Here is a 13,739-nt window from a genome sequence, read left to right as displayed (position 1 = left end):
CTGTAACGTTAGCCCACGCATTTGAGTTAGCTGTAAGAGCTATTAAGCTAACTTTCATATTTTCCAAAAATTGCATTAGTTTAGTTAGTGGAACTCCTCTGCCAAAAATGTGCTGGGTGAGGGGGAACTGATTAATAAATTGGCCCAGGAGGGATATATTTCTTTGGTCTCCACCCACACCTGTACTGTACCTCTGCTTTGACTCCTCATTATATTTTCCAGAGTGTTTTACATTCCTCACCAGCTGGAATTCTCTTGATCTGCACATCTGGCGTAATATTTTTTTTTGGTGTGTGTGGAGTAATTAAAGGAAGTGGTGTAAAGGTCAGACCTGTATGTGTGTGTGTGTGTGTGTGTCCTGTGATGTTCAACAGCTGCAGACATTTTGGTTAAGGTTGTTATTGTGGGTGAAACCTGTTTTCATATTGACATCTGAACCCAAAAGTCCTGCAAAAAGGTTTTGCTGCTCCTTGGAGCTTTTGCCTGTTCAGTAATTCTACTAATTTATTTTCCTCCCTGATTAATGTTTCCAATGTGTTGTCTCTGTGGAACATTAGTGTAAAGTCATGATTGCAAACGGCAAAGCAGCATTCAGCTATAAAATGAAACGGTTGCAACTGCATGGGAAAAGCAGCAGTCCAGCTATTGTTAAAGCAAGTTCATGAAAGATCTACAGTATAATGACTACTTCTCTGACAAGCTATATTTAGTTTTAGTCTAGTTTTTGTCTCTGTGGAGGGTAAATTCCCAAGAATTGTCTTGTGTAGGTACCTTCCCACAGTGACGCTTGTCAACAGACCAGCAGTGTTTTTCTGGTGATTGAGGTGGTTTAAAGCGAGCGACCACAAGGAGGAAATGGTGGGCCAGTTCTGGTAATCACCACTCCTCCATTCACACACTGATTGCAGTTGTGGTCCTGCTGAACCCAGGGATATTTCTCTCCTGCTCTCTCATGCGCATGAGAGAGCAACACTATCAGGAAGGACACTATCAGTGCCAGCACAGAGAACATTAGCAAATAGATCATAATCACTCTGATTTGGTGGTTAATTGAACGGAATTCTGACAAATAACGCTGAGGAAAGAGGCTGTTATTTAGTTGGTTTTTTTTGCTTGAACCCCTTGTGAGGTGATCTGGTTCAGTTTACATTAAGCCGTAGCAGGTGGCTTTCATGTTTTCCAGTTAATCGCCTTATAATGTTTCCTTGTGCCCTTGTTTAGCACAAAGCTGAAGGTGGTTAATCGGCCAAACTCGCACTTATGTTTTCCAGTATTGTGAACACAGGCCACGTTGACTCAGTAAAACAGGACACAATGTTTAAAGTGGGGTCAAAAGAATCTTGTTTTTGTGGTATTTAGCTCTCAAAACCACAGCAAGTAAAACTGCAAGTGAAAGTTTTTGCAGTTTTGTATTTCGGTTGACTGACCCTCGAAAATCATAAACATCTGTCTGAAACAAGTGCTGCCCAGTCATACTGTCATTATACAATTGTTTTCAAGTGATGAATCTCAGCTGACGGGGCATTACCGAGAAGTAGTTTAATATATCTCTGCAGACAGTTAAATTTGTCATTCTGTACAACAAATCATAGAAACATTTAAAAAGAGAATGACATGAGTTATATGTGATACATTTTGAAACTGAAAATTATGCAGCATCCATGTTTTGATCGTCAATGAATCATTTGAATCTTTTTTTTTTTTTTATAGCAAAAATGACAAACGTTTGCTGGTTCCAGCTTCTAAAATGTGAGGATTTGCTGCTTTTCCTTGTGTTATCTTATAGTAAACAAAATATCTTGGTGTTTTGACTTCATAATTTTCATAATTTTCACACTTTTTGGACACAGATGAAACAAATGATTGGCAGATTAAACAATAATGAAATCATTAGTTGCAACACTTGTTTTATGACATGTTGGGATATTAAAATGCAAGACGGTGGCATGGAGTAAGATGAAATGATCCTGCTCTTCCCAGGTAGGACTGATTAACATCTGCATAAAAGAGGCCAGTGTTTCTAATCAAGGTATATATCATGTAGGCTGTATGCATGTATGTATATAACAAGGTCATATATATGTATAAAAGTATACTATGTACAATGTATGTGGCATTGTTTTGTATGATTTCTTTATGTTTGTATATATCGGGGCTATGGGAATTGAGGAGAAACAGATATGCACATCTAGAATATGAACTGCCTCAAACATAATACCTACTCTTTTGAAATTTAAATATAAATGGAGGGAAAAAAATAGAAGAAAAACTGCAGCTATAGCCACTAGCAATTCAATGCAAATGTGATTTTTAATTAATGTGAGCAGGCAGACCCAGGTTCCCTTCCGCAGTGGAACTATGAACTCAGTTTTACAGCGGGGCCAAAGTGACAGACGGACAGGGAGCAGGTTGTGCGGGGGACGCCGCTGCTGCTGCTGCCATGCGCACGAGGCTGCTGCGAGTAAAAACAACTGCATCTGTGTGTACACCACAACTACCTCAGACATGTATACATTTCTATGCCAGACAGTGAGAGATCCCTGCAAGTGGAAAATGTGCGTCTGTTTATTTTAATAGTCACACTTGGTGTTTTGGCAAATGCCTCCAAAATATGGTGGGGATTTAATTCAGTGTGAGGGTTATACATTGATTCTAGTTTCCACAAACAGCAGCTACATGGAGCTGCCAACGCTGAGAAACTGGGAAAAAGACAAATGGGGAAAGTGTAGGACATTATAATCAGTGGGTTTTAATAAGTTTTCTACCAGATTTTGATGTGAGACAGCGCTCAGTTCCGTGCTGAAGAAGTCATCATCATCGTCGTTCGTGGTGCTTATTTTCAGTTAGTCACCTCAGTTGATTGGAAGCAAACTGCTTACAGGGCAAAGCCGGATAGAAGACACCTGATGTTGACATTAGAAACTGAAAACCCTCCCTGACCGTATTGTTTGTTTCTGTTGTCTTTGGGTCAATGTTGAGCTAATGCAAAAGACATCCCCATGCTTGCTGACTGGTGTTGTTGTTGGCAGGACGAGGACACCCTCCCCCTCCTTCTCATCCCCCCTCTCCACCCCCCTGGCTTCTAGAAGCGGGAAGGGAGGAAGAGGGTAGAAGGGAAAAAAAAAATCCCGAGATGCTGTACTCAATGCTGATGCTGCACTGTTTAGACGGATGGAAGGGGTCGGAGGGCTAAGCGGAGGCAGTCAGCGTGGGAGAAGAAAACCCAGCTCTATGTCTGAAAACAAGACCTGACAGTGTTGCTTTCTTTTCTTCTTTTTTTTTTTTTCCCATCTTTCCGATCAGCTGTTTGAAGCACTTGACCTCGTGAAGGTTCTTTTAAAGGCTTTGGACACTTTATTTCATCAATCCATTTGTCTGTCTCCATCAATCTCTGCCATTCTACCTCTGGCCTCGTGGTTTCTATTGAGTCTGCGAATGTGTTTAGAGGTGGTTGCAGGGTCAGGACTCTGGGGTGTTTCACATCCAGCATTTTCAGCCCTGCCTGCTTTTTTTTTTTTTTACTGCAACTGCTTTATATCAGCAGTTTGGGCAGCCAACATAAGTCTCTGTTTTGGTAATGCCTGTGTGGTTCTGTTCATGGCCAGGCTGAGCAAACTGAACGGATCAGACATTCAGGATTCAGTGCACTTTAAAGTACAGTATATTTTTTCAGTCACAAAACTCAAAGACATACCACCCTGCCCTCTCTCTCGCCAACAGACTCGCTCCGCAGCCGATTGTAGCTTCATCCAGATATTTGTTTGAAGAACGAGAATGTTAATAATGCAAATCCTGCTGAATGTGGAGGGAAGGCCAGCGTTCTGGAGTTCCCATCAGGCAGCAGAGCTCTGTCTGTAACCTGAGCTCAACCCAGCTGGACCTTCAAAGGCCAAGTCAGCTGTGTGTGTGTGTGTGTGTGTGTGTGTGTGTGTGGATGTAAGGGGTTGAGGGGCTCAGCAACTGAAGCGTGTGTTGACATTTTGTTTGAGAAATCATGCCCCCTCCCCATCCAGCCTTCAGCAGCTCTCAGCACTGACCTCTACACCCTGGTGTTTTTTAGCTTTTGAGACAGAGGAAGAGGGCGTGTGAGAAAGAGAGCACTGATGTTTGTTTTTCTTTGTATCGGCAGATGGCAGAATTATTCAAAGAGTGACTTGAAAGCTCCACCATGAGTTAAATGCCGCTTTTGAAGTGATTAAAAGTGTGTTTTCTTAAATCTGTCGGAGATTTGAGGCCTCTCCTGGGTACCACGTCCATGCTTAAAATTCAAAGTCCTCCATTGATGCCTTTGGTAAATGGGGGGAAAATAAGCTGTCCTTTTTGGCATGTATCTTAGTTACACCCACTCTGTTTGTTGTCAGGAGATAAATAAGATCTTTTTGCCACTTAAAGTGGCGATAGACACTAAATTGATCAGACGCAGACACCCGCCAGGCATCTTAAAGTGGGCCTTTTTAAGTGCACTTGAAAGCCTCTGCAGGAAAGGAAGGAAGACTCTTGTAGTGTTTTTTTTTTTCTTGTCAGTCAGCAGCAATGGTCTCTCTTAAGAACATGACACATCCAAACCTTTTAGTGTTAATTCAGCCTATGTGAGATCAGCTGATACTATTCTTAGCTTAAAAGGTTCACTTAAGTCTACAACAATAACAATGATGTATCTTTGATTTTGGCATTTACACCAACAGATTTTATTTTGGTTTATTTTCTTTTGGAAGCATCAGTGCCAGTTTTGAAAACAGGATCTGATACATAACTTAGATACGTGTCTGCTGGGAGTTTTTCATCTGCTTGTACCACTGATTGGGATCTCTGTCGGTATTTTCCTTTGTGTTGTTGTCTTCCTGTTGATGATGTCTATTGATACAGCTATCCACTGTGCTGTCTGTCCAACCATGCAGTGTTGCTTGTCGCCGTGTTTTTGCACAAATCTCCCTTCCCACCTTACCAGAGAGGATTCTTCTGCAATGACAACAGCATCAGCCTTCCCTATAAGGACAGCACAGTGTCCAACACCGTCCTCACGGCTGTGGGCGTCACTGTGCCTGTGGTCTCAGTAAGTCCTGGTGTGGTGGAGCAAGAGAACAAGAGGGCATGCATTGGGACACTCTCAATAAAGCAGATTGTTGGCTTGTCACACCTCAAAAGACATTGGTTATACAGATTCTGACTCACACTCTGGTTTTGAATGTTGTACCTCATTAACTGTAAATCATCTATAATATACATTACTGCCAACCAGTTTCCAAAGCATATTGTCATACACTTCCAGATTGATTTCAGACCCTACAGTACAGGCAGCCATTGTTTTCCATTTATTTCACCACTCTATGAAAGTTTATAGCTTATTTAAATAATTTATCAAGTGAAAATACCAAAAACTTTGGACCTTAGAACTAGTTATTTGTAAGGACTGCCAATTGTAACTGCCAATTATGTCTATAAAATACTATAAAGTAGTGAAAAATGCCCATCACAGTTTCCCAAAGCCCACATTCACTCATTTAAAAAGTGTTTTGTCCGACCAACAGTCCAAAACCCAAAGATATTAAATTTACTATAGAAGAAAAATAAAACCAGCAAGTATTCACACTTGAGAAGGTGGAACCAGTGAATCTTTTGAAAATACTTAAATATTAAAATAGTAGCTAATTAATATATTTGGATTGATTAATCGATTCAACAGCAAGTAGTTTGACAAAAATTCAACTCACAGTCCACTTACTAGATTTCTTCTAGAGCTTTCGACAGTGTCTCATGGCCTTTACCAACGAATTGGAGTTCGCTCAGTCGTCTTTTAGTTCCATTTGGAACTTTTAGTTCCAAATGTCTTGCCAGTCAGCCTGCAGTGAAATTAATGGAAACCAATGGCAGCCTGCAAAGAAGAAAAGCTGTCTAAAAACACATGGAGTAGCATGGAAATTGGCCATCAGTAAGTTAAAGCATAGATGATTAGTAGTTAAAAGGCTAAAAGATGAGAAACTACTGGTTTATGGTCATTTATATCTAAAGATCTGCTCTAAAGCCCCACTAATATTTAATTATAACAAAGCTGGAGTCATTATTTGTTGATTGGTCACAGATAACAGCCACAAAATGGATTGAGCCAGTCCCAAATGTTCCCTCGTTGCCTCTCGCTTGTACCTACGACCTCTGTAATTTGTGTGTCATTAACCCAGCACCTCCATCTCTCTCCCTCACCCAACCCCACTCCCTTTTTTCTCTCTGTGCCGCTCACTGCATCTTCACACTAGCCGGCCTGCCTTTCTTGGTCATTGAGACCAGCGCTGTTCAGCCTTACCGTAGAGGGTTTTACTGCGATGATGAGTCCATCAAGTACCCGGCCAAAAATGGAGACACCATTAGCGACGGTGTGCTTAGCGCTGCAGGCATTCTTATCACCATCCTGTCTGTAAGTCACCTCACTCACTAATGTCATCATCACTTCTTATGTTTCAGCAGCTTTCACCATTACTAGCAGCACCCACTGACTCCTTATGCTAGATGTTGATCACATTGTTTCTTAATGTCAGTGCATTCTAGTTGGTTTCTCAAAATGTCATTGGTTTGTGATAACAAATAAAACAATAAATATTTTCACAAATATTTATGATATATGGTTTGATTTTAAATTGTTGGATCAGTTACAATTACAACATGTGACCATATTTTTCTCCCAACACAGTCCACACACATTAACACTAGATTTAGATGCAGAGAAATCCACTTGTGCACACCCCATCAGAAGGCTTTTATCTGACAGTCCATTCTGTGTTGGTATAAACTGAGATTATCCTACATGATTACTGAAGCAGCACCTCCCCATACCTGTGCTATCAGCCCCTGTGATTGGCTTCAGCACATTCCAGATAACAACCAGTCAACAACATTTGTTCAAGGCTTTCTCTTAGGAGCTTAAGATGACTCCGGTGATTAAAGCACTTGAGCAAGTGAAGTGTTGAGTAGTTTGTTGCAATCTCCTGAGAGGAAACAGTGTGGATGTGTTGAAAATCCACACAGTAACCGTCATACTGTAATTCAAATGCATTTTTCTCCATTTGCCACCGATCAGAGGTTGAAGCTCAATACGCCGAATGTTTTTCTGCCACATTTTTTTTCAGATATGCTTCCACTATGACCATTACATATGTCTAGACTGGCCTTGTAACGGCTCACACTTGACACTTTTACACAGATAACTGCGATCCAGAGTGTCTTTTCAGACTTCATTTTTCCACACGAGTTTTTAAATAGTGGTTAAATGGCAAGGCAATAGTAAAGTGATCATGATAAAAGCAGAGCGTCTAGATTTGTTTCTATAGTATCTGTCTTGAATCAATCTAATGTGTAAATAGCATAGGGCTGCAACTAATGATTCATCTGTCAATTATTTTCTTGATTAATTGATTAGTTGTTTGGTCCATAAAATGACAGAAAATAGTGAAACATGCCATCCAATGTCCTCTTTTCTCTCAACTATCACTCAGCAACCCAAAGATATTCATATTACTGTCATTGAAGACTAAAGAAACCAGAAAATATTCACATTCAAGAGGCAAGAATCAGAGAATTTTGATTTTTTTTTTCCTTAAAAAAGTGACTCAAAACAATCAATTTTGAAAATAGTTGGTGAATAATGTAATACTTGGCAACTAATCGATTAATCGACTAATCGTTGCAGCTCTAAAATAGAATGGAAGTGTGTAATTGGACTGTAACACCATAGCAACCTCTTTGAGCAACCTAGCAACCACTCAGCAACCATCTACTAAAGCTAAGCTGCAGAAATCACCTTGAAATCACCCCTGAAGCATCTAGCAACCACTGCTGACACCCTAGCAACGATGTAGCAACCAACCAGCTACTGCATAGGTAGCACTTGTTAACACCTTTGCAATTATTTAGTGACTGTCTCTTAGACCCTAATAATTAGCAATGTGTCAGTGGCTACTACATTGACAATTCCAGGTGATGGGTTATGTTTATGCAATTAACTAAAAAAACAAGCAGCAGGCACATCTGAAATTTCCACACACACATTCTAGTTGGACTATGGTGTTTAAGCACTACCATAGTGTGTGCTGTTGTCACCTTGCAGACACAAAGTGGGCTTCAGGGAGAGCCAGTTGTGCCCTCCTCCTGGAGAGCAGACTACTATACGGGCTTAGGGCCACAGGGGTTTTCATGGTGAGAGCGAGTTCTGGGCCTGTGTAATTATGGTTGACGCAATGGTTGTTCGGTTAAATACTGTAATTGGTGGGGTGGAATTGTGGTGAAAGCCCAAAGGACTTTGCCAGATATCTCTTTTTCCCCTGGCAAAACGTGACTTCTGCAATCCATCTCCCTCCCCAAGAGTGCATCGGCCAACCTTTTGTGTTTTCTGAACCAGAAAACACCAACACTCTGTCATTTATTGCTTCATTTCCCACTTAACAGAGATGAGAAACACAAGAGGCCACATCCCTTATAATTTATGCAGATCTCTTTTAAGAGAAAGAAAAACATCATGGTGTCACTTTGGAAAAACAAGGCTCTTGACACAAGCCACAAATCAGCATCTTGGCCCTATGACTATCTGAGGTTTCAGTGTAACAGCTACATCTCCTACAAAGCCAATTCATTTATTCATTCACATAGTTAAATCTTTCACACAAGGGGAACCAGATGTGTTTTCTCCCCTTCCTTCTCTCCCATGAAAGCAGCTGGGCTGTATCGAGCTGGCTCTAAAGGCCTGGATGGTGGAAACAACACACTCTATCAGCTTGTTAAATCTACTCAACGGCTATCCCCCTGCAAAATGAGACTTATTCCTGCGCCCCTCGCAAGAATGTCTGATGAAACCGAGATACTAACATGAAAACAGCCAGACATCCCTTGTGAAATCGGAGCCGTTTCAGAGAGACAGCCGGCGCAGTGAAAAACAAACGTGCCCCCGACGTGCGCCTGGTGGAGTCTGGCCACCAAAATCAGACACGTCGCCTAGCTCAGCATTTCTGTTGATTAGAAACAGCGGTGCCTCCCCCGCTCCCTCACTACTTTCCACTCCCACTCCACTTCTCATTTCTCCTCTCACCTTCCTCTTTCTTCCCTTTTCCTCATCCTCGTTCGCACTCTTCTTGTCCTGAAGTTCTTCTTTACTCTTTCCTCAACTTCTAGCCTCCTTCCCTCTCACTCTTTCTTCCATTCCTCCACTCACCAACAAAAATCACCCAAAGTCTCTTTACTCTCTTCCACACTTTCATTTCTGAGTGGCTGGGAGACAACAGGATGAGGGGGTTGGGTGTTTTTTGAGCCTGAACAGCTGTTGTGAATTACGGCTATCCATGCCCCCCCCCACTAAGCGTGCCTTACACGTCAATCGTCGGTTTTAGACAGTGGTTTATTTATACACTTATAGAAAACTATACATGGCGGACAGTTTGAGTTGCCTCCCACGTCGCCTCACTGTTTTCTCTCAGAAGCAGAATGTCACAGGTATACACATACAACCATAAAATAGCCCCTTTTTAAACCACTTCAAGAGAAATCACTGAATTCTGTTTCAGCTGTCATAATAAAAGGTTAATCCTGAAAAAAGTTATTTTGGTCACATATATCACTTATATTCTCCACTCTGAACATCAGAGTTCTCTATGGTCTTGTCCAAATTGTCCACCCTCTCCAAATTGTTGATTCACTGTACATTTTCAATAAGCCCACAAGATGTTCACACTGTCTCCCTGTGAAGCTGTCAAGAGCTTTAGGGTTCGTTCATGAACATTTTTAGTCCTTTTCACACACATTTTGTTCTGCATTGTCCAGTTAATGTGATTTGAAGTGCTCTCTCAGTCATCATAAATAAAATTATGGCCTTCCTGCAGTCACACATTTTCACTAATCAGTCATGTGCTTAGGAATTAGGGTTGACATTGGCACTGGGACAATGTCACAAATCATATCACTGACATTCTCCTTTGCTCTGTCCCTTCAGATCATCATTGGGGAGAGCTACAGGATCTACTTTCTGAATGAGGGATCCAAGTCTTTTGTAGGGAACCCCTACATTTCCGCTCTCTACAAGCAGGTTGGCGTGTTCATCTTCGGCTGTGCCATCAGCCAGTCCTTCACTGACATTGCCAAAGTGTCAGTGGGTCGCATGCGCCCTCATTTCCTCGATGTGTGCAAACCCGACTTTACCACTATCAACTGCTCCCTGGGCTACATCACTGACTACCAGTGTCAGGGGCCAGAGAGCAAAGTTCAGGAGGCCAGGTAATGAAAGAAACTGCCAAATATTGCAAAATAGTTTCAAATGTTTCAAATACATTGAATTAAATATTGACTACGTTTTTAAAAAGTATATGATTACATATGTATCTGTACTAAAAGTGACTACTGATTGCTTTTAGACTGTAAGCTGTGGTATAATGCTGATTGTCCTCTGTTCTCCCCAGGAAGTCTTTCTTTTCTGGACATGCATCATTCTCCATGTACACCATGCTTTATCTGGTGGTAAGTTACTGGATTGTTTTTAACATACATGCACGCCTTATGTTGTACCGTACATACTATATCAACCCACAATTCTGTCTCTTTTGCAGTTTTACCTGCAGTCTCGTTTCACTTGGCACGGAGCCCGCCTGCTGCGCCCTCTGACCCAGTTCACCCTCATCATGATGTCTTTCTACACCGGCTTGTCCCGTGTGTCTGATCACAAGCATCACCCCACTGATGTCTTGGCAGGTTTCATACAGGGAGCCCTGGTAGCCTATTGCATAGTGAGTGGTTCTCATATGTTGTGTTATTATAAAGTGCTATATTAGATTTGATCAGAAGAATCATTAATAATTTGAGTGTCCTTGGCTGTAAATGAAGGATGTTGTTTCCATAACTTTTCAATGAATAATAATAATAATAATAATAATAATAATAATAATATAGCCCAAATACAGGCACCTCAAATAAATAAAGATGCACCCTAAATAAAATTTAAAAAACTACAGCAGGTTTCCAAACCACAGGATTTAGAGGACTAAGACTGAGATGGATTGTTTGTTGAGTGAAGTAAACAGTAGCTAAACCATCTCACTCTTTATTGTTTATCAGCAGCATCTTAGCATCAATTCTAAAATGCAACGGGAGTCTGTGCATGGATCCAAAAAGGGAAAACAAGTCTTTTACAGCGATCAACATGTGATGAAGTAAAAGTGTGAAAAACATTTCATTTCATTTTCAGAAAATGAGATTGTGTCTTGAATATACAGTTCTTCTTAGTCTGTGAAAACTGGATTGAACCACGGCTCAGAAGTTAGTGAGATTTTTGACAAAGCGTGAGGAACATTACCCAAATGTTGCTGTGTAGATTATTTTATTCAGTTGAAAATGTTTATCAAAAAAAACATTTTTAATGACAGCTATTTGAATTGCAGAGGTCAACAGGTACATACATTGGCTGTTGAATTAACAATAAAAGGAGAGACTGAGATGACAGATTATTTTGTTAAGGGGATGCATGTAAATAGAAATCCAAAGGGGACCTGATACAGAATCTTGAGGAACTCCTTAGTCTGTCTCTCAAGAAAGGGGAAGTGAAATAGCCCAGGACATAAAAAACTGTCAGAAAGAAAGTATCAGGGGGAATTGTTTGTAAAGTAATGTAGTTCATTATTAGCCACCTATACATTCAAAGTAATGCACTAAAGTAATATAAACACACTGAGTTTCTTCTCAATCTCTTCCACAGGTATTCTTTGTGTCAGACTTGTTCAAACCTAAAGGTAGACGTTCTACCCTATTGCCAACTCCAGTGAAAAAAGATCTTGTTCCTCCAGCAGACATCAGAGAGCGGAGCAATCATCTCATCATGGCATAGAGAGGACTGCAAATTGACTGCACATAACCCTGACCTGTGCCATTTTTAAATCACTACTACAGCCACTGGCCAAGACTGGATAGAATAACAACAATCCAACAATCTGGATAATGCAGACAAATATGGAATCTTGAACATCTCAGAGGATGAGAGGAGGCTACGGAAAACAGTCGAGCAAGTTTTGCTTTCTCAACGGAAATTTCCATCCTTTTTCCTCAGTCTCACCAGGCAATTTAATGTGGAAAAGAGAGAGAACAAATCATCTTTCTCATTGCCAGGGATATTTGTCCCTCTTCCTCTGTTATGAAAGAGATCTGCCTCGTAGATTCCCCTCTGTTAAGGCTGTTGCATGGACAAAAGTCTGAAATCAGACAAAACCGAGAAATGGCAGCTGCATCCAGCATGGGAGCCATACTAATTTTCTTGTCGCTCACTCAACAAATTCCTTGATTTCAGGAAGGATGTTGTTTTTTATTTTGGTTTTATTGCAAACATAAGCATTGTTATGTGTGATTTATAGCACTATTTTTTAGCTAAACTCAGTACTGTTCGTCACCACTTGAATGACCTGAAGTGAAGCTTTTGGAAAGCTTTGTAAGCCTTTGTAATCTTTTATTATGTCCATTGTGTAGTGTTCCTTGGAAGGTGCACATGAGTTACAGTAGGTGGAAAGTACAGTGAAGGGCATATGTGTTGGATGTGGGCCTCTTTCTGCTGGCTAGGACGAGCCCCCACTGAGCCATTTAATGAAATGACTGTCTGTTATATGTACCAGACGGGTGCTCACAAGTGTTAGGTCAGAGTGTGTGTGGTGGGTGTGTCCCTTGCATATGCTCGTGTGTGTGTGTGTGTGTGTGTGTGTGTTTGGGTGGGTGCACAGGTTTCTCTGTGAGTGTGCCCGTGTCTTAATGTCATGTCTATATATTTCAGTGTTTATAGCCTACAAGTGTGCCTCTCCCCAACCAGAGAACAGGCACCTGCTCCAACAGATACATGTAACTCAAGATGGGAACACTGTGGAAAACGCATCACATGCAGTACATGTACTTTACAGTCACTAATCATAGTGATGATTCACATCACCGAGACATCCTGTGATATACTGTATTCTACACAGGCATTTATATACTCACTACCAAGACAGGGACTTTCTAGAGCAGTCGATACTTATATTAACCTCTCAGTACCAAAGCACAATTTAGCAAAGTAATAAAAAAGAAACTATTTATCATTTTGGCACGTCATAAAACTGACTGCTTAACAACATTTCACAAAACCTTGTGCAGTAATACAGTAGGGCTGACGAGACTTAGTATTATAATAGACGGAAATCATTACATTACTTTTACTTTTCAAAGTAATGGTGCTCATATGTTTGTATGACATTGATGTAATTAACTTTTTAGCGAAAACTAATAATAATACTTAAAACCACTGAAAGCATCAATCCTAGAGACACGTATGATCTGACACGTATAGGGAAACTAGTTATTTTTTTATACGTTTTGGAAATGTGCTATAAGCAGCATCAGAAAATTCTGCATGCTACCATACATTGTACAATTCTGCATTGTGTGTGTGTGTATATATATACATATATACTGTATATGTGTGTGTCTTATGAAGAAACACCCACTATGACTTTGTGTTGAGACCTGTGTAAACATGAAAACATGCTGCTTGAAGAGGCAAAGCTTGGCAGAAGCCATCCAATAACGTTGACAACTTGTGAATATTAAGTTTTATGGAAAACAAAGCTCTCAATGTGGATAGCTTCAGTACATTTCTATTAAAAAGTGCCTTTCGATATTTTTGTATGAAATTTTGTACAATAAAACTGTAAGACTATATCAATGATAAAATGTCTTTAATAAAACACAAAAGATCAAGA

The 13,739-nt window shown here is 40.6% G+C and overlaps 2 protein-coding genes across 3 annotated transcripts in view; one reads left to right on the top strand and one right to left on the bottom strand.

Annotated features, from left to right (window-relative positions):
• c8a (complement component 8, alpha polypeptide) overlaps window positions 1–3,923 on the bottom strand; it is a 19,943-nt gene extending 16,020 nt beyond the window's left edge. The window contains exon 1 of the mRNA XM_042427866.1: window positions 192–3,923. Within this exon, the coding sequence (XP_042283800.1) occupies window positions 192–268 (77 nt within the window). The 5' untranslated portion in view covers window positions 269–3,923. The remainder of the gene's footprint in view (window positions 1–191) is intronic.
• Window positions 1–13,739, top strand: part of LOC121908135 (phospholipid phosphatase 3-like) — a 14,727-nt gene extending 988 nt beyond the window's left edge. The window contains exons 2-6 of one of the 2 annotated variants that reach the window (XM_042427868.1): window positions 4,899–5,053; window positions 9,968–10,248; window positions 10,431–10,488; window positions 10,578–10,754; window positions 11,720–13,739. In XM_042427868.1, coding sequence (XP_042283802.1) covers window positions 4,899–5,053; window positions 9,968–10,248; window positions 10,431–10,488; window positions 10,578–10,754; window positions 11,720–11,848 — 800 coding nt within the window. In that variant the 3' untranslated portion in view covers window positions 11,849–13,739. Of the gene's footprint in view, window positions 1–4,898; window positions 5,054–6,251; window positions 6,410–9,967; window positions 10,249–10,430; window positions 10,489–10,577; window positions 10,755–11,719 lie in introns of both variants that reach the window. The other variant, XM_042427867.1, reaches the window with a different exon arrangement.

This window comes from Thunnus maccoyii, chromosome 12 (assembly GCF_910596095.1).
Source record: "Thunnus maccoyii chromosome 12, fThuMac1.1, whole genome shotgun sequence".
NCBI classification, from domain to species: Eukaryota; Metazoa; Chordata; class Actinopteri; order Scombriformes; family Scombridae; genus Thunnus; species Thunnus maccoyii.
Note: the sequence above shows the minus strand (reverse complement) of the source record. Positions and strands in the feature narration are given on the sequence as shown.